The 25,685-nt window shown below is 44.4% G+C and overlaps 1 protein-coding gene across 2 annotated transcripts in view; it reads left to right on the top strand.

Moving 5' to 3' along the window:
- LOC139908133 (septin-7) overlaps positions 1 to 25,685 on the top strand; it is a 41,449-nt gene that overhangs the window by 8,524 nt on the left and 7,240 nt on the right. For both annotated transcript variants that reach the window (XM_078282884.1, XM_078282885.1), the window contains 6 exons: positions 12,411 to 12,512; positions 17,058 to 17,158; positions 17,351 to 17,485; positions 21,195 to 21,312; positions 21,613 to 21,705; positions 22,927 to 23,023. In XM_078282884.1, the coding sequence (XP_078139010.1) occupies positions 17,430 to 17,485; positions 21,195 to 21,312; positions 21,613 to 21,705; positions 22,927 to 23,023 (364 nt within the window). In that variant the 5' untranslated portion in view covers positions 12,411 to 12,512; positions 17,058 to 17,158; positions 17,351 to 17,429. The remainder of the gene's footprint in view (positions 1 to 12,410; positions 12,513 to 17,057; positions 17,159 to 17,350; positions 17,486 to 21,194; positions 21,313 to 21,612; positions 21,706 to 22,926; positions 23,024 to 25,685) is intronic.

Genomic DNA, 25,685 nt, shown 5'->3' with positions numbered 1-25,685 from the left:
TCTATGATATGCAAATGTGCAAGCACAACCAATATACGGATCCGCTCCAAAATTTAATGGGTTCTTCCTTGGCCCATGCTACACCCTTCCACCAAGTTTCATGAAAATCAGGCCAGTAGTTTTTCCGTAATCCTGCTGACAGACAGACAAACACACACACAAACAAATGGCACCGAAAACATAACCTTCTTGGCGGAGGTAATACTGTAAATGAGTTTGAGCGGGGCTGTCCATGGTGCTGAATCTTTAGGCCAAAATAAAGCCCACTGTGCTGACTAGTGAGATAAGTGAAAATATTTTCAGAGTGAGAAATTGAGTTGTATTGATTGTTTGGTTGTACTGATTTATTTGCTTTTGTTTGTGAAGCAATCTGTGTTAAAGTTCTATAATAATAATAATAATAATAATGTCAAAATATTATTTACAGACTGTATTTACAGACAATTTTATTTTTTAGGTCACACAAAGGTGGAATTGTTGCAGAGACATTTGCAAGGTCAATTCAATTCAATTCTCAGTTAAATCAACAAGTGATAAAGTCTGGGCGTGACACCCCTTATAAATGCCCTTCAATTACCACCAACTCTCTGAAGACGCTAATAATTTCACTCTAACTGCGTGTGGCAATTAGCGCCGACCTTTGTGAATTGGACTGTTTTTGCAATGAGGCTCATTTGCATAGAAAGGGGGCAATTTTGCGCCAAATGTATGCATATTACCTAATTTAAATACGTGCAAATAGCACAGGAGCACCGAGACGCTATTTGCGTGGCAGCGCAGTTAGCGGGGCATTTCACCCTTTGCGAGTGCTTTGTGAATTACACGGTTTCTTTTTGTGTTATTTGCACAGGTTTAGCGTCAGCAAAAGCCGCGCAATCCTTTTGTGAATTCGCCCCTGAGTGTACTGACCTCACATTACGCTTTCTGGGTAATGAAGTCCTTCAGCTTTTACCACTATTCGTGTGACCATAGAACGATCAAGTAAGAGAAAAGTGGTAGAGAAAGAATTAGAACAAGAGCTAGGGAGAGAGATGGAGGGGATTGTTATTTTTTGATTTTCAGACTTGGAGAGCCAGCCAGCTGGACCTATAAACTGGACTGTGAACGTGAAGACTGAAGACTGGCTTCAGCAGTGCTGTACTTGGCACAGTAGCGAAGTGTGAAAAAGATAGGCTTGGCTGAATAGCACAGTGTTATTTCATTGTAGTTTTGGAACAGACAGATGGCGGAATGTGAGATGACTAGGCTATAGCCTGCAGGTAACTAGTTCAAATGCGAGGCAGTGGGGAGAGAAGTCAATACAGCCAATACATTCAAATGCGCACGTAAGAATGTGGTTGCATTTGATCATTTACAAAGGATATATCATTATGTGTCATATCAACTTGATCTTTCAGCGGAAACTAGCTCTCTTTGTCAAGGGGGCTGTTTGAGCGATAGATTGTCTGATTCTTGTTGTGGAGAGAATCATTTCTAGCAGATTAAACTGTGTGACTGTCAAATATTGTCCGGCATCTGTCCTGCAAGAGCAAGATTTTCTCTGTTGTAAAGTACAGCTGCATTGGGATACTGCAGAATCATTCCTGTCCCACATACTACAGAGCAGTAGTGCGGCAGTAACTCACTGTTGAGCACAATGGGGTCAGTAAATGTCAAAAAAGTGTGACTTGTCTGATGACTTTGTGTGGGTGTGTGTGTTGTGTTAAGGGAGGTCACACTGGCTGAAATATGAGCTCTTATGTGTCTCTCCGCTAGATGTTTCAGATTGACAGTTTGTAATGGCAGCCAGCTGGGCTTGTGTTTAGACAACGGCAGGGTCTGCGGGTGTTGGGCTAACTGAAATTTCGATATTAGTTTGATAGTTTGTAAACGTTCAATACTTTCACCAAATGTCCTGAGCGCGCATTTGTGCAGTTTGGAATAGTTAAAAGAAGAAGAAGAAGGATTGGAAAGTGTCAAACAGCTGAAAACAGGCAACAGCATCAATCAGTCCAGCATGTCTTGAATTGGATCCCAGTCCATCTAAACTGGTTGGCAACACTGGAGTGAAATATGGAAGCATTTTGCTTACAGAGCCGGCAAAGACAAACACCTAACCAACATCAAAACCCTTGTGCTAAAGTAAAGTGTGGAAACAAAAGTAGCTTAGCAAAGCATCTCATTGACCATCGTTCTGTGACGTTGCTTGGCTTTTTTTGTTTTGCTATGATGTTAAATTTATGTATTGCTATCGAAGTCAAAATTCTGGTATCGTAACAACCGTGTGTATGTGTGTATAGGTGTCAGTCATCTCCAGTCATGCCCAGTTGGAGCTCTGGCCTCACTGGGAAGCAGCTCCGGTTGTTCTGCTGTCAGTCGGTCACTCCCCAAGAAGGAACGCAGCGGAACGCTACCAGAATCTGCTCTTTTTTACACTCTTTTCTCTCTCTCTCTCGCTCTCTCCCTTCTCTGTCCGGCTCTGTCTCTTTCTTTCTCTAAATCCGCCTCTCTCCGAGGGGGAAAAAGCTGCTTCCTGCCCCTTTGTCCAGCTGGCAGATTGAATAGAAAACTCCTGGAAAGATTTGCGCGACCCAACGCCAGCGCGCAGAGCCGAGCAGAGCGGAGCCGTCACATCGGCAATGAAGGGAGCCCAGGAGGAGAGGGGAAGCGATGCCCGACTCCCGCCGCTTCTTATGTGTCGCCGGGCCAGCGCTTAGCAGACCCGGCGCCTCTGCTTCTCCCAAAGCATCTTAGACCAGAGGCTTTTTAAAACTCTGGAGTGTGACCTTGCAAGCACTGTGCTATGAGTTGCAGCTTGACACACTGCATTAGGGTTTAACTGGTTTTTGAAGACCGACAGTGATACCTACTATATTTATTTCTATTGAAGATGCCAATGGAAGATATTTTGTGCTGATTCATTCCAAAAAAGTACAAGAATTCAGTGTTTACCCCCCCCCCCCCCCAGATTACTATTCATGTCAGAGTGGAAAAGCCTCTGAAACAGCATCTGACTAAAGACTTCAAACCCGGTCAAGAAATTAGTCAAAGTCTGGAGAAAAAAATTGGAATTTTGAAATGGAAAAGCCCTGCGATAACAAGTCGGCAGTGATGGAACATGGACCCAATGGATAGACTTGAAGAACATAAATCTCCAGTGTAGCCTCCGTTCACTCGACGAGGCCCGTGAATGAACCAGCCTGTAACGCCGGGGATGAGCTTGAATCTCGTTGACAGTCCAGTAGTAGCCGACTTACTGAGTCAGTATTTGTTTCGTCTATCTGCCTAGCTGATCCGCGTGTGTGTGGGGGGGGGGGGGGTTCGCCTGCCTGTCCTTCTGTCTATCTTGTTGTTGTGTACTTGTGTGAGCTCGGTGTTTGTTTATGTGTGTAGTAGCATTGTGTGTGTGTGTGTGTCTTGATAAGACGGTCTGACGGGTTTAGGATTGACCGCCTTGCCTACTGACCTTGCAGAGGGGAGGGAGTGAAGAAAGGCTTTGGTCCGGTTAATCTGGTGGCTTAACCAGATGCACACACACACTCACTCTCTCTCTCTCTCTCTCTCTCTCCCTCCCTCCCTCTCTCTCTCTCTCTCTCTCTCTCTCTCTCTCTCTCTCTCTCTCTCTCTCTCTCTCTCTCTCTCTCTCTCTCTCTCTGTTTCAGCGTGCTTACCCATCTGTCTGAAAGCTATCCCACTACGTTTTCCTTCCACCCACTACATCACTCTCTCTTATTCTCTTCTCCCACTTGATCATGAATACGAAGGCCCAGGATGGTGGATTTCAGCATTACCCAGCTACTTTCGCTGTTTTACCATTCAAGAGTGATCTGTAAACGAGAAATAAACAAACAAACTGTGGTTGTTTACCTGCCAAAGAGGCTGGCAGAGCGGTCAAACACACCAGCCGCACCCAGAATGTACCAGCATTTGGCGGATCTTGGCTGGTTGTACTTCCCTGTTTTGGAATTTCACTTCTTTTAAACACAGCACTCTTTTCTACCATTACTGCCTGCTTATTTTGCCCTTGACATCTGACAGTGAAGAAATTACAAGGACTGTGGTGTGTCAGTGTCTCCAGGAATTTGTGATTTTGGGAGAGCAACCTTGTCCCAGCTTTTCATCTACTCATACACTTTTTCAGGAGAAAAGCCCATATAAAAGTGATGCTGCAGATTATGCAAATCATCGTCATTTTATAAAAAAAATTATCTCGCTGAACACTCCGGTGTTGAACTCTGCAAAATCCTAAAGTGGTCTAGTCAATAGCCTTTGGAGATAAGTAATTATCTTTGAATATGTGTTCAAAGCTGGCTTTCCCATGAACTGCGTAGTAGTCAGAACATAATTACTCATTTATGAGCTCATGGACAAAAACAATGTCGGAGTTTTTGTTCAAGTCAATGTTATGGTCAAGAAATGCCTACAACACATTTCTTTTTGGAGAAGTCAGAGCAGATTGTTGTGGGCAAGGTGATGCTCTTCCTTGAACATACAAATTCTTTCACTTTTTCACTCACCATCACCATCACCATCAAATAGTTGATCCAAACACATGAAATGACAGAAGCAACACAGGAGTTACCAAACTTTTTCATGTCCCCAAATGAACATGCGTTAGACCAGGGATTGCTATTTGGTGGATCTACACTCATGGAGCACTTTATTAGGAACGCCTGTACACCTGCTTATTCATGCAATTATCCAATCATACAATCATGTGGCAGCAGTGCAATACATCATCATGCAGATACAGGTCAGCAGCTTCAGGTAATGTTCACATCAAACATCAGAATGGGGAAAAAATGTGATCTCAGTGACTGTGGCATGGTTGTTCGTGCCAGACGGGCTGGTTTGAGTATTTCTGAAACTGCTGATCTCCTGGGATTTTCACGCACAACAGTCTCTAGAGTTTACACAGAATGGCGTGAAAAACAAAAAACACCCAGTGGCAGTTCTGCGGACGGAAACGCCTTGTTGATGAGAGAGGTCAGAGGAGAATGGCCAGACTGGTTGGAGCTGACAGAAAGGCTTCAGTAACTCAGATAACGTCTTTACAACTGTGGTGAGCAGAAAAGCATCTCAGAATACAACACGTCGAACCTGGAGGCAGATGTCACTTTAGTAGCCGGTTGACATTGAGCTGAAAGCTGATACCTACCCAGTATTAGTATGGTGTTCCTAATAAAGTGCTCAGTGAGTGTAGAAAGAAGCCCTCGATCTTTGCTATATAAGGCTATATGGGCTGGCTTTTCTTGCAGACTCCTGCTCCACCTGCTCCACCTTGTTACTCTATTGCCAAACCGTAGGTGATAATCAAATCCAAAATGCCAAGTTGATACTTGTGTCCTGGTGGAGAACGATCTTCTCAAGTCGTCTTGGAGAGAACGAACCTCTCAAGAATGTGACAGAGGAGCATCCTTACAGTGAGAGATGGAGCTTCCTATTCGTTGTCAGCCAAGTTGCCATTTGATGTATCCTCAGTTTGCAAGTAAACTTTCATCAATCAAACTTTGACTATTAGATATTATATCAAATGCATCATGTAGGACACAGAAACGCATATTGAGAAACTCCCGCTTCCTGGGCTTCACACAGGCCAGTTGAAAGTCAACAGGTGACGTCACAGTCGCTTTCTGCTCTGTCCTAATTCTGCAGTCAGTATAGTAGGTGTTAAGACAGCCAAGTCACAGTGCAGGACAGGCAGAGTCATTATCACTGGACAGCTACCTGTAAACAAACCTATTTCACAATCACTCCTCATCACCTCTGGGCACAACACGGAGCACGGGCAGCTGTGTGTGTGTGTGTGTGTGTGGGCGTGCACACGTGCATGTTCATGCATGCTCAGTCAAACCACTGCAGGCAAGATTCTCTCGCTCTTCTTTCTCTCTCTCTCCCTATTTTGAGATGCACATGTCTGCTATGACCCAGCACGTGCCAATTCTGTCAGTTTAACTTTCAGACTCGGCGGATCACATTGGAACACTCACTCTCTAATTTTAAAACCCAAGGAAACTGGGTTGTGTCCCTCCAAGGCTCCTGTAGTCAGCCCATCTGGACCATGACTGTTAGACGACTGACTCAGTGTAGGCTGACATCTGACATCTCCCATAGAGTGTGTGTGTGTGTGAGAGAGAGAGAGAGAGAGAGAGTTGCAGATCCTTATCATTGCCAAAGCAATGACCTTTGACCCCTGTTGCAGCCGGTCCCAGCTATCTTTAACAATGGAGCTTATCTTTCCAACAGTCTGGCCTTCAGCAAACACAACTCGACTCACATCACTGTCTGTCTGAGTCTCTCTCCCTCTCTCTCTCTCTCCCTCTCCCTCTCTCTCTCTCTCCCTCTCTCTCTCTCTCTCACTCTCTCTCTCTCTCTCTCTCTCTCTCTCTCACTCCACTCACTCACTCACTCTCTCTCTCTCTCTCTCTCTCTCTCTCTCTCTCTCTCTCTCTCTCTCTCTCCCTCCATTATGTCTGTATGTTACCCAGATGTCTCATTTCACACTTTCTGTGCTCAGGCCTCACACGCAAGTGTATTAGAGGAGTGTGTGTGTGTGTGTGTCGAGGACTAGTTAGTAGGCCCATCAGGATGTGAGGGGGGCCAGCTGCTGCCCCAGGGCTGAGAGAGAGAGAGAGAGATGGAGAGAGAGAATGAGAGAGAGAGAGAGGGAGGAATGTCAGGAATCCCATGGGAAACCCACTCTGACCATTTGTTTGTTTGTTTTTCTGTCTGTCTCTCTTTCAATCCAGCTTGATATATCTCTTTCAATATATCAATATTCACTACACATACTTTTCAATATATACCCTACATATGGCTCTTTTCCTGCTTTTGTGTTATGTAAGGGTGCTCCGATCAGGATTTTTGGGGCCAATCACCGATCGCTGGAAGCAGTATCGGCCGATACCGATCACGCGGTCTATTTGAAGCCTTCTATTCATCGTGTAGCATTATTTATTTATTTAACTATTCTTAACAACATTGTATATTAAGTATTAAAATTAAGAGATGAGAAAGTATCATGAATTGACAACCGTTTATTGGCAGGCAACATGTGCAACATATTCCACTCTCTCTCTTAGAGACAACTTAAACCATAGCAGCCTACGCTTGGTTATTGGGAGCAGCTTAGATCTTAACAAATATAGCTTTCCTGTGGAATAAAATAAATCAAATTTTATAAAATAAAAATTTGAATAAAAGCTAAATGTGCACAACACACCAAGTTAGAACAATAAATTATATATAGGCCTACTGAGGTAACAAAAATCAATTCCAATAGACGGAAAACACAGGGCCTTTATCAATTTACTCCAACTTTAGAGACTATAAAAACTGCAACATAACAAAATGTTTTTCAATATTAATCTGGATTGAGGGAGCAAACATTCAGAGTCAGAGTTAAAAAGTAAATATTAATGTTTTCAGTCCACTCAGTGGATACTGACTAGCACCTACAGTAGCCTATATACAGCTAATCTGCAAGTCTCGGAAACCCAGCTGTATTCCGAATAACGTTAATAACCCTTAGTTCTTCTTTTTGGGAATTCAGCCGGTTGTCTTCTTGGCATGGAAAAAAATATATCCCTCACGCCCGCGTGTGCAATGGGAGGCGAACAGACGGGTCCGGGGAGAGAGAGAGTGAGCGAGACAGAGCGAGAGAGAGAGAGTGAGCGAGAGAGAGCGCGACACACACACACACACACACACGCACACAGAGAGAGCGCGAGAGACAGAGAGAGAGAGCAAGAGACAGACCGCACAAAGAGACTACTTCTGTTTGGATCTCTTCCCAACTCGTCTCTCCCTAACATTTTTGCAAATGTATTGTCTTTTTCAGACACCTGGTAGAACTGGTAGAACTGTCAGACCGGTGAAGCCACTTTAGCAGTGCGTAGAGAAATTGTCTCGCGTGTTTTGCGTCATCTGATCAGCTCTTCTGATCGGCCTTTACAGAGACCACCAATCAAACTATTTAGAACGAATATCGGCCGATAACGATCGGTGGCCGATCGATCGGAGCACCCTTAGTGTTATCCCTTATGTTTTGTCCTGAACCTAGTACATCAATCCTGTATTGTAGTGTGGCAGCATCAATTAACCAAGTCTAATTCCTGCAGCACCCATTGTACCTGGTGGATAAAAGCCAGTTAATTTCAATTCTGATTTCATTGGCCAATACTGCCTTTCACAGATCACTATAATGGATTTTGAGATCAGGGATTTATCTCTCTCACCTTTGCTATGGACCTTTCAGATAAAAACGACAATTCTATGACAAAATCAAAGTTTTTAAGTTTTAAGAAAATCTTGGCAGTGGCAGATACACTGTATATGATTACTTTCCCTCCCTAATTATAAATGTTGATAGATTCGGTCAGGCCCTGTTCTCTACCTGACTCAATTTCCTGAATCCTGACTCAATTTCATTGTGGGGGGACAATAATAACTACAGTAATAACAATGAAAGATGAGGTAGAAAAATGACATTGGGGGCAGAAAATGAGAGAATTAGCAAGACGGAATGGAATAAGGTTGGAGGGTGACCGACACTGAGAGACAGAGATGGAGAGAGAGATGGAGCGATGGCTCACTGAGAGATAGGAAGAGGAACAGCAGGAAGGGTCAGCCATCCACATCCATCAGTGACGTTTAGGTCATTAGTCTATTTGCGGAGAGCTGGCACTGCGTTTCCACTCGTCATGTGGAACCAATATTTAATTAAAGCTGAGCCGAGGGAGGCTAATTGGGACGGACCTGCCCTCGGGGGGGTTAGACTGCTGCCGAGACAGAAAGATGCATCCGTTAACACTGTGGGCCTGTCAGCTGTAGAAAGTAGCCTGTCATTTTCAGGTACAAATCCTGAACTTCAACTGCTTTTCTGTGCATTATTGATGAGTTTCAGGTAGGGTTAGACTGATATTGGTGTTTGAAAACCGATATTTTTCTATCAAACTGCCGATAGCTGATATTTTATACCTTACATTTGACCCATCTAGGGTTTAACTGATGCCGTTTTTTAAGACCAGTACTGCTGATAGCTCATATTTTGCACCAATGTTCAATATTTTTTAAATCTGACCATTTTCATGCCAAAAACATACAAGTATTCAGTGTTTCCCCTAGCTTCGCATAGCCAGACCTCGTCAATACTAGCTTCCACTGCTTTCTGTAGGCTGTTTGAATTGAGTGCTGGGAGCCAGCAGCCGCTTGGTGATAGGCTAATTTCTCAGCGAATCAGCGCATGTCCTCGTTTGGTCCGTCAAACTCTGTTATCCGATAATGAACAAGATAAGAACGACTAGCTACTTGCTAAGCTGTTACACTCTACTACAAAGCACAAAAAAACAGCAACACATGAACATACAAGCATTAAGACCATCATGAGACACTGAAACTCACAGTTTCAGTGTTTGATGTAAAGCCTGTTTCGTTTAGTCAGGACAGCCAGCGTGATGTTTGCTCAAGATCCAGTATGATATTTGTTCAGAACCCAGTGGGATGTCAAGGTGTGCCTCCAGTAGTGTTTGATCAGAACCTAGGACTGTGCCTGAGGTTGTTGAAGTTGTTGGACCAGAACAGAGATCTCAGGATCAGAGCTGCACTGCAAAATAAATGTCTATTTTAACACTCATTTAGTCTCATATTCACTTTTAAAATCTACAGAAATTCTGTCAGTGGGGTGAGCTAATTCCACTGGCTAAATCTTGAAATCACTTCTTAAAACTCATTTTGTAGACTTGCTTTGATAATTTGTTAATTATTCTTGACCTCACTTTTATGGTTCACTTTGAGGTTTCTTCTCTTTCTTTTAAATATTTTACCTTTCTTTCATTGCTTTTGCTTTTTGTGTTTTACTCCTTTTTTTAAGCAGTTTATATCTCTGTTTTGAAAAATCTCTCTCATGCTCCTAACGTGATTCTGTCCACCATATATAGTTTGATATCCCTTTAAATTCCCAGTCAAAATTGACACAGAAATTAACTATGTCTATTCATGCTATTGTTGCCCAAGAACGGTGGACCTCCAATATGGCTGCCAGAGGGTGTGTTGTGTCACATGAAAACCCTCTATGGGACTGATTTACTCTTATTCCAGTGAAACAATCGCATAAGCATGACTGCAGCAATTCCAACTGGCCATAATTGAACCGTGCAGCGGTTTTCCACTTAATCCAACGCAGCAGTCGAACCGCTCTTTAATTACGTAAGGTGGGCGATCCAACTGCAGCCTACATGCGAGTGTGGTCACTGTTGGGTTAGACGGTCCGCTTCATTTCCTGCTGTTTGTTTTGCCCAGCCGGCATCAGCAGTCACACTAACCTATCAACTGACACAGCCAGAGCAAAGCCAACAGTAGGAGCGGGGATGCAGCTTAACATGAGGGACGCCCTCTCTGCGAGTCTACTGCGCACACACACACACACTTCTCCAAACATACACTCCTCCCATCCATGTTTAGATAACCTTCCCTCCCTTGCCGGGCTGGGAGCGATTTACCCAGCAGTCAGTAGGAGGGTTTCATACTTCTGTGTTACCTCGTCATGAATCGGCCTTTGTGTGTGTGCATGTGTGTGTGTGACCTCTGACCCCAAACAGTCCATCAAACGGGGTCGAGTCGGCTTGTCGTCTTGCTATGGAGGCAGCAGGAGACTCAGAGTCAAAGTGTCGCCCATAACTCACGCAGAGTCAGAATATCATCCATAACTGAGCAAACACACAGCTGGGGCAGACTGAAGGGGTTAAGGAGGGGTTAAGACTGGAATCCACCGGGATTTCACAGCAGGTCCACATGGACTGACGGTACCCACGGACCTCCTGTTGTCTTTCGTCTTCCCTGCAGATCTACAGAATAAATATGTAGCCGGTCTGCTGATTTTTATCCCAGAGCTTAAATTCATCCGGCCTTTCAAAGTCAGACAGGAGATCTGGTTTCATTGAATTGGCTATTTTTATTTCATGCCGACCTCAGAGCAAAGAACTCAATCAGGAGCGGCACGGCAGGCTTTCACAGCCATAGGACGACTAGAAAATTGCCAATCAATCTAAAATTACCGGTATAACATCTGATCGTCATTTTGAAATGGAAAAGCTCCAGCCTGCAGCTTTTAGGCTGCACACAGACGCCTGTAAAAGCCACACGGCTTGGCAAGGCTATACACAGTTTTCTTTTATTAGCTCTCAAGAGCAGCTTGATTTCTGTCCCTTTCTGACTGAATCTGTCGCTGCACTTTTGCACCACAAATGTGTGTTGGACGTTAAGGGTCGCAGAATATTTTCCAGCTCCGTATGGAATCACCTGTTGAAAGAGGTTTGGGAGATCCTGCTGTATCACAGCCTGACATTTATACATAAACTCAATAAAATGAGAAATTCAGATCAGTCTGAATTTCTCATTTAACTACTCATGTTTGAAATAAACATATCGTCCCATCCCTAATGTTTACCAAATTGTCTTGTTACGCACATGTTTTTTTTCTGTTATGTCCTTTGGAATGAGCAAAGCAGTGATTCTTTTATTTTTAGATTCTCGAGTTCAGAAAATACACCCTACCCACTTTTGCTACTGTGTACCCAAGCTTGAAATTTTTCGGGTTGTGCCGGCCTCAAAATTTCAAAGGATGGAAAGGAGTGCGATCCCGCAGTGAGAGTCAGTCAGAGGTCCTGCTAGGACAAGCAGCCCTCCTTCCATCCCTCCCTCCCTCCAAACAACACTCCTCCAGCGCCTTTTCATGAGACACGAGCCAGATGCTCACCCATTAATCACGGCACCGTGTGTGTGTGTGTGTGTGTGCGTGTGCAATGTGTACGTTTAGGGTGGCTGTGTTCTTTGTCAAGTCAATGTTGTGTGGCTGCCGTGCGCCAATAGATTCAAACGTCAGTATGGGAACGGGGAATGGAAAGTTGGCAGTGGAAGGAGAGAGAGAGAGATACAGAGATTTATTTTTGAGGGAGGCTTTCAGCGAGAGGGACGGAGGAAGAGAGGATGAATGGCGAGGGAGAGGGTGAACCAGGAGTTGGAGAGGAAATGTTTTATTCCCCTCTATCTGAAAGCTTTTCTTACTGGCAGACGCGCTCCTGACCTTTTCCCTCGCAGACAATGAATCTACTTTATTTCCTCTGCTTCAGCCCTGTCCCTCTAGGCCCTCGTGTATGTTTGTGTGTGTGTGTGTGTGTGTATGAATGAATGCGCATGAGTTTTCAAGCATTTGCGTGGGTGTGTGTTTGTGTGCGCGCACGTGGTTAAGTGTATGCATACACGCGAAAAACATGTGGTCAACAGGCCGTCTTCCCATTTGCTGTGCTCATGTAAAAACAAAAAAATGCTGCTTTTTTCATTCCCATGCCACAAAATTAATGTACCATTAATTTCATCACTTTATCCATTTGATGTCTGATGCGTGTAAACTTGTGTCTGTGTCCTCAGGTGAGTCCGGCCTGGGCAAATCCACACTCATCAACTCTCTGTTCCTGACCGACTTGTATTCCAAGGACTACCCCGGGCCGTCCCAACGCATCAAGAAGACAGTACAGGTGAGGCTACGCAACTTTTAGGCCCATATGGCATTAGGGCCAAAAACAAGGACTGTCCACATACAACCTCTGCCTGAACTTTGACCCGCTCACCCCACAAACCTGACCCAGGACCTTTGGTTATCTATACCCGCCACAGGCAAAGACTAGCTATCTCTGACCGCTGCATGTCTGTAATATATCAAATGTCCCCTCTGCTTTTACAAGCCCTACTTTTAAGGATTCTGCAGCAGTATTTTAGATAAAAGCACATGAAACTGTCCTGTCCGTATTAGGCTACATTTACGGAGTGTAAGGAGACTGTCCTCATTTCCCCTTAAAACCTCTCCCTCTTCTCCATCCCTCTCTCCTCTCCTCCCTGCTGTCTCTCTCCTCTCTGTCCCCCTTTCGCTTCATCCTCCCCCTCCCTAGCATTCCCATGCCACATGTTTGGCTGTGCAGATCTCAGTACACAACAGTCAGGCCCTAAGCAAACAAACCCACTAAGCCACTGAGCCGGGGTTGTCACTTAGGTTAGACGATTTGACGATTTTGGCCTCTTACTAAAAATCAAGTAGCAGCTAATCAGTGTGGTCTATCTCTGATAACCCTAACCAAATCATGGTGTATTCTGTTAAAAATATTTTTTAATTGGTGTGAGTTTCAATGCAGAGTTGTAGGCCCTGTAAGAAAAAACAAAACCTCGGATACACTCATGGTTCCCACGGGCCTTGAAAATCCATGAAAGTTTGTGGATTTGAGAAAAATAAAATGATACCTAAAAACATTTTTGAAAATGAATGGATGGCTTTGAAAGTATTTTTGAGTCAAACAAGACCTGGAAAGTCATTGAAAAGTCCTTGAATTTGATGTCCAAGTGAGTGTGGGAACCCTGCACACTGAATTTGATTTTTTGGGGCGGGCATAAAAATGGTCAAATTTAATCGGCTGTCAACAAAATCCAAAAATGTTGGTTTCGGTATTGGCCTTCAAAAACCCATACTGGTGGAACTAGCCCTAGTTGTCATACAGTCACAGAGGGTAAAAGGCTAGAGCACATAGCCGGGAGGAAAAGAGGGAGGGAGGAAGAGATGTTGGAGAGGGAAAGAGGGATGGAGGAACTAAGAGGGAGAGAGAGAGAAAGAACGAGAGCAAGGCCACAGGGCCTGGATGGTTTTGTCCTTTTATGGTCATGACAAACAGAGGAGGAGGGCAGCGGCGTCTGGAGGAGCAGTGGGAGGAGGAGGAGGCAGTGGGGCAGGGAGGAAGGAGAACCAGTTTGGGGTAAGGGAGAAGGATTAAGGAAGAGTAGATGATGGTGGGAGAAAGGATTTGGTAGCAAGAGGAGGGAGAGAGGGAGGAAGAAAAGGACAGGAGAGGCAGTCGGAGGATGGAGGAAAACGATGGGAGGGAGAAAGTCAGTGGAGGCAGAGAAGCAGCGGCGGGATGCGTAAAGAAGAGTGAGGATGAGGAAGATGGGGAGAGGAGAGAAGTACGGAGTGATGCGTAAAGAAGAGTGAGGATGAGGAAGATGGGGGTGTGTGAGAGAGAGAGAGAAAGAAAGAGTCGGATGAGGAGTCCCTGCATCCCCTTTAGGCCCTGAAGGGGTCAGTAGCAGGGCAAGAATGTTCCCATGAAACATAACACCCACCACACACACACACACACACACACACTGCTAAAAAACATCAGCCTGTCTTAACTCAATTAATAAAATGTAAGCCTAATAATTAAAAATCTGCCCACACACGCACACTCAAACCCATGTGGAGAAGTACTTTGACTCCCACTCCATACTGTACTGCTGGTTGTCTTTGCACATTACACACAAACAAGCATGACGACACCCACACACACTTGGCACACACACACACACACCTCCCTCCTCCTGACGTGTGCGTCTGGTGGCCAGCTAGTACATTTGCCTTTCAGCTGGCCAAAAGTGCTGATGTGTGTGTGGGCTGGTGAGTAAAGTTCAGCTGACATGAAGCGGCCCGGAGAGATTCTTTCACCAATATCACAATTCATTTTTCTGTATCATCACATCGAGGATATATTGAATTTCGATATATATCCTCCCAATCCCTAATTAGAATATGTACAATGTTGGCCCAAGCCTGTGTATAACATGGCACTTTGCACTCGCAGTAATTACATCGCCAAAACCTTGAATATCCAGTACGTCTGCTTTTTAGGAAACCTTGTTTTTAGCTTGACCACCATGTATTTTTGAGGTTATCCAGCAGAGTTTTGAAAGCGTTTCACATCGAATTCTCCCAACCCATAGAGAACCATGTAATCCTTCAGCTGAAGTTAAAACATGAAAATCTTATATCCACAGCTCATATTCCATGCATAACTCCCCAATGGGACCAATGCACGACCGGTCACTCACTACGCTCTACAGCTGCGACTCTACTGTATGCCAAACCAGAAACCCTGGCGTCTCAGACCGCTCGGCCATCCTGACATATACGGTTTTACTTCTCCCTATGATTCCACACTCTTTTGGACACCCTGTATTCTTTTGTGCCATTCCCTTTCCATGTATTTAAGGTCCTGTTGTCCCTGTAGCGTGTGTGTTCTTAAATGATGGATCGGGGACCCTCATCAGGTCACATTTATGTATTTTTTGGGGTCTCCACATGACAGGAGCGCTATCGTGTTTGGACTCCGTGATCAAGCAACTGTTCACCTACGTGTGTGCGTGTGTGTGCGTGTGTGTGCGTGTGTGTGCCTGTGCGCCATGATTGCTGTGGTCTGAGGCTGAGGGGAAGAGACGGGGTCAGAGTATTTATATTCCAGAACAATCTCTTGTGTTTTGTCGCACACTCACATTCCCCCGGCTTAGATTTCCTTTAAATGATGGTGTGGAGACCGACGGCATTTTTGAGGTTTTCGCCCAATCTGTTTTTCTTTGCTGAAACGGTTCGAATAGCAGATTTGGGTTTTGCACCGGGATGGTCGCGCACGTGCACACACACACATGGGTAGACAGTTAAGCTAAGATATGTTGAGTGACTTGCAGTGCGTGATATATATCCTTTGCTGCAAAGTAAAACAGATTATCTGAAGGCTTGTGGAAGCTGAAGAATGTGTTTTTCTTCAGAGAGAGAGGGCTGTAGTTTGAGTGAAAGGGGTGATCCTAAAATAACTAGCTGGCCTTGTGAAAGTATGCAGCGGAGCAAGGGAACAGCAGAAGTGCTCGCTGCAGGAAATGATGGATCTGTGGGACTCGGGACTCGCGAATGTGAATTTATGGGACCGAATTGTGGGAATGCGTGGTGTTGCACGGCTGGTATGTCTGCTGTGTTTGTGTGTTTGACTTCAGCCGCACGGAGGCAAATTCCAGTCCACTCTGTTTTCAAGTGTTGAATCTTGAAGTATTAACAGTGCTGTGTGCCTCATTAAATATACAGTGATAGCACAGGCATATTTGCATACACAAGAAGATACAGGAAGGTAAAACTGTGATATCATGACAGGTATACTCTGTAGTGGCAAAATATCACACCATACTTAACAATTAACATTCAGTGTTTGAAGTAGGTGCACAAATGGCACAAAATTATTTTCTTGCATTGCTTTGTCTTATGATATTCTTTAACGTAATGAATTGTTTTTCTTTTATTTGTTAAAGCTGCACTAGTCTCCCTTAATTGTCCCTATTTGCACAAATTATTATTATTATTATGGTCAGTGGTTGAACAATTCAAAACTGAAATACAAACTGTCTCCTAAACAGCAGCTAGCAAGAGAAAGCTGGACACCACACACAAAGAAGAAGACATTTAGTTTACTGACGTCAACCTTAGAGGATTTCTGGGTAGTGAAGTCCACCAACATTTTTTTGGTCCACCAACATGCGAAATTGCCTAGAGCAGCTTTAATGCCACCAACATAAGTGTTTGGTGTCATGATACTTCTGTTGTATTGGTGTATTGTGCAATATTGCTGTACACACTAGAGATGCACCAAGATGTGTCATACTGTGTACCAGGCTGAAATAGGATATCAGAATTTCCCCTATACCAAAAGCCATGATGGCATGTCAGAAATGAAAGGAAATTGACTTGATTTTCTGCCTTTTTCACCTAGTGTGAGGCTTGGAGAAAATGGCATGGATATGAAATGGGTAGTTTTGTGTTTATTGTTCCTTTAAAAGTAGTGGACTAAGTCCTCCACACGCATACAGCACATACATACGACAGATCTTGTTTGTTTTTTTCCAGTGTCACATGGCATAACGCATCCTCTGCTCTCCGCAGAGTGTCTCCCAGCAGGCTGTGTGGGTGCGCTCACAGAGAGCGTGTCGATGTGTCATCAGTGTCCTGAGTGGGAAGTGGGTAGTGTCATGTGTTTGTGTTGACACACATGTCTTGGTACCAGTGTTTACTCTGAAGTCTACTTGCAAGGCCCAGAAATACTAAGTTTTAGATGTAGGGGTTTTGGATTGAATTAGGTTTAGGTTAGAGGTTAGGGAATGAATGCCAATAATTTATGGGATGTTGTAGCGTGTACTAACTTGTGTGTGTGTGTGTGTGTGTGTGTGTGTGTGTGTTATAGGTGGAGCAGTCTAAAGTGCTCATTAAGGAAGGGGGGGTCCAGCTGACACTCACCATTGTCGATACACCCGGGTTCGGAGATGCAGTGGACAACAGCAACTGGTGAGGAACTACAGTGTGTGTGTGTGTGAGTGTTTGTTGGCATAATTCGGGGGGTTTCCATAGAATGACATGCTTCCTTAAATGTTGCCAAGAGACCAACTGTTTAACATTTTCTTTTTCCTCTTTTCCTCCCTCCTCTCTTCCTCCTTCCTCTCTCCTTGACCCCCTCCCCCCCCCTCCCCATATTCCCAGTTGGCAGCCGGTGATCAACTACATAGACAGCAAGTGTGAGGACTTCCTGAATGCCGAGTCGAGGGTGAACCGCAGACTGATGCCAGACAACAGAGTCCACTGCTGCCTCTACTTTATTGCACCCTCTGGACACGGGTAAGTACTGCATGAGATGAAATAAGACAACGCTGGCCTCACACTAGACGATATTTGAAGTGATTTCACAGTTTTAGACTTTTTCAGACATTTTCATTTGGGTTGAACTGGAGGAGAAACTGGTGGAGCTGTGGAGAGAACGAGTTGGAGTTGGATGTGCTATCTAAACATGGTGAAAGTATCAAAACGCACGGTCGCCAGCTAAATCCACACAATCCATATTAGAAAAGCGAGCCTCTAAACGAGCCGTTTGGACTTCTGTAACTTTGTGGCGTCACAAAGGTTCGCTCATTATCATTTCTGTAAGAAATAATAGACTAACAAAGTGTTTTTTTCAAAGCGGTTGAGCGGTTGTCATTGTTCATTACCGGAGAGTTTTCCCTACCTGTAGCTGCCGGGCTGCGTTGTCTCACATTTCACTCTTGAAACGGTTAGCCAATCAGAACAGAGGGGTCGTTAATATTAATGAGCCTGAAAGACACAGTGACAGAAACAGCCTGTTCTTGGTGAGGCTCAGAGAGATGCTGGAAAATGAACGTGTAAAAATGGATTGAGAGTGTTTTTGGTACATGACACCACACACACAGCTTTTAATGGACCTCAAGACACAAAAAAAACACTGGAAAGTGGAGAATATGGGACCTTTAAACGTGAGAGTGTGTCAGACTAAATATCTTCTAATGTGAGAAGAGGTGAGGTGAAATGATGTAAAATGAGATTAGGTAAAATGATGTGAGATGAAATGAAATAAGATGAGATGGAGTAGCATGAAGTGAAATTTGATGAGGTAGGAGGAGAGAGAGAGAGATAGATACATAGAAATATGTCTCTACAGCTTCTTTTTGCAGGAAATGAAGGGTTAAGCAAGTTAAAGCAAAGGTGTGTGTGTGTCTGTGCCATAGACGAGGAGGCTGCCAGCGAGCGTTTGTGACCCACAAAGGTTATATAACGCTCACCGTTCTGCTCATGCCCAGTAGGGCGCTGCTCTCCATCGCTGAGCCGCCCAATCACAATCCAGGCTGCACAGAGGCAGTCATCTCCTCTCAGACAAACGCACACTCTGTCTTCCCTCATCTCCTAGTCTCTCAGATGGTGCGCGTACGCTCGGCATCACCGGAACAGTCCCCGTTTCTCCATATAGCTGCCGCAGCAGCCGGAGCCGAGTTGCGAAGCTCCATTTCCTCAAAGAACCGAAACCCGTCAACATAGGCCCAGTGGAAAATCACATAAATCCTCTCTGGTTTGTTCGCAATGATGCAGAGCCATACTGAGCTGTATGAAAATGTCTACATTGTTAAAAGAATTGCTAATGGAGGTAATTTTTAACACATAAACCCATTCCACTGAAATTAAATGGCTTTAAAGGATAAATCCCCCCCCTCAATCCCCTCCTCAAGATGTTTGGTTCGAAATAGTGAGTCTAGAAAGAAGCCCTTTGTCTTTGATTCTGAGGGACTGACACCAAAACCTGACGTTCGCCATTGATGCTTTAGATCGCTGAAAAATATTCTGCGATCAAACTCCATTGTAGCTGCTGGAAATACCTCAAAGTAACGTTTTGTTGTCTATGTTTGGCCGGTTATCTGCGGGAATAAAAAAAATACACCACCATACAAAACCCAGAAATGCAAGATACATCACCAATAGCAGTATTTTAGGGTGGATTTTTCCTTTAACATTTAAGTGTCAGCATGCATTGAGACTGTTCAGCTCCTTCCGCAATCCCAAACCCCCCATCATTTAGTCCCTTTTCATAAAATTGCCTGTGTAGCACTGGCCCTAGGGCAAAAAGAATAATTTCTCATGTCCACCATAGGCTGTAAAGGTTTAAGACCCAGGCCTTGGTCACATAGTTACTTACGTAACCTAGGTCAGCGTAGGTTTTACCACATGGGATGGTACAAATCCATCTAATCAATCCAGTAGGTATTTTCAAAGTCAGTTTAGTACACTTCTCTGTACTTGATAACTTGCGGTCCTGCTTCCATACACCGTACGCTTCTGACATTCCATGAAGGTTAAAACAAACGCTCAGAATAAACTGTTAAAATCACTGACCAAATGATGAAAATTATGTTTTAGCTCAACATAAACAGGGTTCTCAAGGTCTAATGTCGGTGAGTCCAGCTTTCTCTGGACGGAGCACTGCTCTGTTTGGATTTCACTCTTAAGTTTTGATTTGTCACTTCCCGTGGGCAGAGAACATTGGTGACTTCGACTGTTAAGAAAGGTGGACTTTTACATAAAATCTTACTTAGTGCCGCTTTAACAAACTAGGAAGGAAGAGCATTTTTTCAGGTCATGGCAGCACTCTGACCGGAAAGTCATAGGAAAAGTCATGGTCAGTCAGCACCTCCTCCAGCCCTCCATATCTCCTCCTGCCCAGACCAGACACACTGACTCCTGCATTATCTGGGGGCACATTCATTCACTATAGGACGCTATACACCATCCTGCGCTGTCACATACACACACACAACCACACACACACACACACACACACACACACACACCCACACACTCATACATCCACACACTCACACACACAAAAGCATGTGAGCAAACTCTGCACTGACCCCATTCTTACTGAGTTGTTAGTACATGTAGGATGAGACTGTCTCTCTCTCTCTCTCTCTCTCTCTCTCTCTCTCTCTCTCTCTCTCTCTCTCTCTCTCTGTCTGTCTGTCTGTCTGTCTGTCTGTCTGTCTCTCTCTACCTCGTACACCCCTTCTGACCGGTGAACAGCTGTTTCGTTGCTCTCTTTGTATTTCTGCATTCCTGGGATAGGTAGCCCTCCTACCCACACGCACACACACACACACAAACATGTAGGTGCGTAGTTTGCATGTACATAAATCTAAATTATTGCACACCAACATTCAAACACACACACACACACACTCTATACATACAGCCCACACCTCCAGTCCTTCCCTTGACATCCCACCAACCCGCTGCCTGGACAGAGTTCGCTGTCTCTGGCCGGCGCAACCCCAAGAAGAAGTCCCCTTTGTCCTCCAGACAGAGATGGAGCACCCATGGGAGCGTCACAAAGACAATCCCTCATCAACCCACCATGACATGATGATCCGTCGTCACCAGAGAAGAAGAATACATTAGACGAGAAGTCAGTCACGCTCGGCCGGCTTCTTTAGTCTCCATTGTTTCTTTGCTGCGGGCTGCATGTAGGGTTTCGTTTGGCCCTCTCCTGGCGACCCGATGAATTACACTCAGTTTCAGCAGTAAGACAGTGAGGAAGGCCATGATGGAGGTTCTTCCCTGATCACAACTAGTCAATATGTTTTGTTATTTTTATGTCGGATGTCTGACCAGACAAATCGTTCCATTGTGGTGTGGGAGGATTTTACTCAACAGCTTCAGGGGTGTTCATGCTGTAAAACATGCATGAAATTGTATTCTCTTTATACACTTTAGTTATGGTTATGGTGGTTCGCCCTGCCTTAAGGAACTGCCGACCCACCTGAAAGAATTCCATTGGAATCGACTTCTCGTCCATTTCACACTTGCTAGGCGGAACCACTGTGCATGAAATGAAATCACGTCGGTAGGGAAGCGCAGAAATCTCATTGGCTTTTGACGGCCAATGACAGAGTTTCCCTGGTCGCTCAGCTCTATGGGAAATGAATGGACTTCCTATGACTTGTGTTGCAGTGTAGTTCTCATAGTTCTCTTTCTGTCTACCTTTCAGTCTGAAGCCGCTGGACATTGAGTTCATGAAGAGGCTCCATGACAAAGTCAACGTCATCCCGCTAATCGCCAAGGCAGACACGCTGACCCCCGAGGAGTGCCAGCTGTTTAAAAAACAGGTGTGTGTGTGTGTGTGTGTGTGTGTGTCATTGGTACGCTGAGAGGCGGTGCTATATGTACCCATCAGTGTCCAAACATGGTGGCAGAGATGGTACGGTATGTATGCCTGCATTTAAGTGTCCAAGCATTGGAAAACCCGTACTAGTGCTATTGGAATTCTATACAAGCTAGTTGTATGTGCAGGTGTATATTGTGTGTGTGTGTGTGTGTGTGTGTGTGTGTGTGTGTGTGTGTGTGTGTGTGTGTGTGTGTGTGTGTGTGTTCTACCCCTAATTTAATTTGTTCCCTCCATTCCTCAGATTATGAAGGAGATTCAGGAACACAAGATTAAGATTTATGAGTTCCCAGACACAGAGGACGACGAGGACAGCAAGCTCATCCGCAAGATCAAGGTAGTGGACCAGACGGCCTCGCTAGTTATTGACAACATAAAGAATCAAACACTTGACATGATTTAACTCCCTGAGGAGAGAGGAATCAATGGAGAGAGAAGTACAAATGGCTAAAAGTCAGTCTGTCCGTTGGTCAATATCTGTCCCCTGTAGCAGCCTCTGTCCCATTTACCCATGCCTGGCAGTCCCATTACATAACTGACCATCAATACTAGCTACAAGCTGAATTGAATAACTTTCCCTGGTAATTGTCATCAGTGGCAACTATCTGCCCCAGAAACTGTTGCCTCTAGTAGCAGTCAGACAGGGTAACTGCTACCCATTACAATTGCCCCAAGTAACTAACACCGATGCTGACAATTGCCCCCACAGTCACCGACTGATGTTTACACGATTAAAAGTAATTCGATGTTAATCTGTTTAAGGCAATACTGACATCTGAATGCCTTAGTCAGATTATCTTAAAGCTGCACTAGGGGAGATTCATAGGTAAAAATACATCCTGTCTCTTCAGCCTAAATCACAAAGTGGGTCTGCAGTAGAGAAGAGTGTCTCATCCCTACTAATAGAGACGCTGTAGATTCACCCTATTTGCCCAAATTAGGTTCTAGTGTCATATTGTCACTGGTGGGAAATCTTCTCCACAGAGGAAGAGATTAGTCAAAATTTCAGAGTGAAATCCAGTGTCTCCTAAACAGCAGTGAGCAGAGAAAGCTGGACTCACCAACGTTAGATCTTTTCCTCTCTCGTCTCTTTGGTATCTTTGGTATAAGTTATCACATCTCGCTGCCCTTTGGAGCCACCAACATGCAAAGTTGCCTAGTGTAGCTTTAATTAGAGCAAAGTCATAATTAGTGTAAGCATAACCCAATTAAAACATTGAGGCTTGGCTCAGTTCTTTGAGGTATTCCAAATCAAATGTTACAGAACAAATGTAGGGGAAGTGGAGAGTTTGACAGTACATGCTGACACACGTGGTCCAAGGACAACTCACATGAGGACCTCACATGCAGTCCTCACATTAGACATATACTGTATGTACTGTATGCGTCCTGCACTGTGACTAAAAAAATGGCATCATAAAAACAGTCAGAGAAGCAATGGCATAACTTCCATGTTACTAGCTTGTCAGACAGACAGAAAACAAGCCCTTAGTCAGCGTGCAAAGTTTAATCTTATCTTACCAAGTAAAAGAATTGCGTATGTGTTTTCCCGCTCCAGGAGAAGATGCCGCTGGCGGTGGTCGGCAGCAACGTGGTGATCGAGGTGAACGGCAGGAAGGTCAGAGGTCGGCAGTACCCGTGGGGCGTGGCAGAAGGTAGGTTCGCCCAGGTCCAGGTCCAGGTCCAGCGCCAGCATCGCAAAAGGAAGGACAGGGCTTCCATTATGTGGCCAAGCTGCAAAGGCTGTATTAGGAAATTAATTAGTCATGAAATTTGGACAGCATTTTTGTTTTTTTCAGTTCTCCAAGAAGACATTTGTGACTTTATGTCGTTGCACCTTGGTCAGACAATGACAGTTGTGAGACGGAGGCTGAAGCATGTTGGTGTTTGTAGGTTGATGTTGTTGAGAACGGTCACTGTACACATCTCTATGGTACTGGATGGAGCATGATATTCCTGAGAGTGTGGGACACGGTGCATGTTCTCCAAGAAGACCCCCTTTATCAGCTGATAATGTAATAACTGCTGAATAATACAATACCTTGTCAAAATGTCCCTCTGTTGTCAGTGGGTTGAAAATGTAATAAATCCTGTTAAAGAGTTTTTTACACTTTGACAATTTATTACGTTATCTGGCAGTTATTACCTTATCACCTTCTACACCCACCCTCCTTCCCCCTCAACACACACACACACACACACGCACGCACCCCTCCAGGTAGTGTGTGTCTGACACCGACGGGGATTCTGGAAAAGGAGGACAGACACAGTGTTTTATGGGATATGTTGTTCCAATATGGCAGCAAGCACTGACTCACCCAATAGTCATCAGAGATTGACTTCTGGACTGTCACCTTCTTTAGCCACAATGAATTGTTGTTGCTGTTAGTGGTGTGTTTTTAGTTTTCCACAAAGTTTTCATTTGTTTATTTAAAAGTCCTCTGAAAGACAATATATATATATCTCTATAAAAAAAATATACCTTTGTTACTCTGTGGTTGACCGTTAATCAGTCTTTCACTTTTTCATTCTTTCTTTTTCTCTTTTTTCCTTTTTTTCTTTCTGTCTATTCTTTTCCATGACTGACAGAGGGCATTTTTGGTAAACAAAACCATCTTTCACTTTTTCCAACCTCATCTACAACCCCCTCCTCCTGCTCCCTCAGAGTATCCTCCATCCCTCCATCCCTCCTCTCCTCTCCACCTTTCTGTTGCTGTGCTGTCTCATCATTAGGCTGATGGTCAAACCGATGCTCTAATCAGACTTGGGCTAAAAACTTACTGAAATATATACAAATACTTAAAGGAATACAACAAGTTTTTGGTAGATTGTCCTGTTGGTCAATTTACCTGTTAGAGAATATAGACACCAAAACCATCCATGTGTCCCAAGTAGATCATTGGCTCCGGCGCTCCATGCTAACAACACAGCATACACTATGTTGAGTGACAGTAGGCTCCACGCTAACACTTTAGCATAGTGTCTACTAGGGACACATGGATGATTTTGGTGTTTATATTCTCATCGCTTAACAGCTAAGTTGACCAATGGGGCAATCTCTCACAAACTTGGTGTATTCATTTAAGGTGTGCTTAAATATTCTCCTTCAAACATCGCAGAATTTGAAATCCCACCTGCCGGGTGTTCCCAGCAGGTTTACAGCTTTCACACCTGAAGTAGTTTGGTATTTCCGAGCTATTTCGTTTTTTTTGTCCCAGGTCTGATGCCGTAAATAGTCATGGAGAAAATTAGAGGCTGTTTGGTGCTGATGCTACTGCTGCAATAGAAACATCACTTCCTAACTCTGTGGTTCCCTTCTTTGCTCCTATGGTATCACATAGAGTAGTATCATTTAGTCATAACCCTGCTTTACCACACGTGATTCAGCTCACTGACTGTTCTGTTTGAGTTGAATCGGTTGTGTTGGTGCGGGCTGAGAACCAAAGTGTGCAGGCCTAGCGGTATCACTGGACCAAGGACTGGGATCCACCGTTCTAACTCATTGCTTATAGGTTCATGAGCGGTTTATGATAAGTTAGTTTTTTCCAGAGGGGCATGTATCTTCTTGTTTAAGTCATCATCAAGGTAACTTGTTGCTTGGCATCATGAGTTCTCGCTCAGCAGCATACATGGATTTTGATTTGGGGGGTTTAGCGTAAACACATTTCATGTTCAGACAAACCTGCACACACACACACACTTATGCATGTTTCAAATCAACGTCTATGTGCTCTTGACTCATAAAACCAATGCGGTTCATCATCATGGCCTAAATATACATTACTAGTAGATTAAGCACTCAGGCTCAAAACACCTGATGGACAGAGATGCTTTTCCAATCACATTCATGTCACATTGATTGACAAATAGAACTAAAATGACATGGATTAAACAAATATTATCCATTTTGAGTATGCATCAGGTATTTTCTGCCATCCATCTACAAATAGGGTTTGTATGCCGTTAGTTACAACCCCTGTTGTTTCCTATGACCCTTGATCCCACGTAGCCCCTCTATTTGTCCCCTCATTGACACTAGCACCCCCAACTGGTCATCCATAGACCCTCATATAACACCCGCTCCTACACACTCCCCCTACAAGCCCACTTCTCTTTAGCCAGTCAGCTTGGACACATGCAGGTTATGCTGTTGATCCGGGCCAAATCTGGGCTGAATCTGGGCCAAACCACGGCCGATTCTGGGTCAGAACCAGGCCAAGTCTGAGCCATAATAACCCAGCTGCTCCAGACCCAGATTTTGCCCCCACTGGGAGTTGACAGTAACTGAAAAACCGTACCCCCTCCCCTCCGTCAGAG

Source organism: Centroberyx gerrardi, chromosome 4 (assembly GCF_048128805.1).
Source record: "Centroberyx gerrardi isolate f3 chromosome 4, fCenGer3.hap1.cur.20231027, whole genome shotgun sequence".
In the NCBI taxonomy this organism is placed as follows: domain Eukaryota; kingdom Metazoa; phylum Chordata; class Actinopteri; order Beryciformes; family Berycidae; genus Centroberyx; species Centroberyx gerrardi.
The sequence above is the reverse complement of the archived record's forward strand: the minus strand, read 5'-3'. Positions and strand labels throughout refer to the sequence as shown.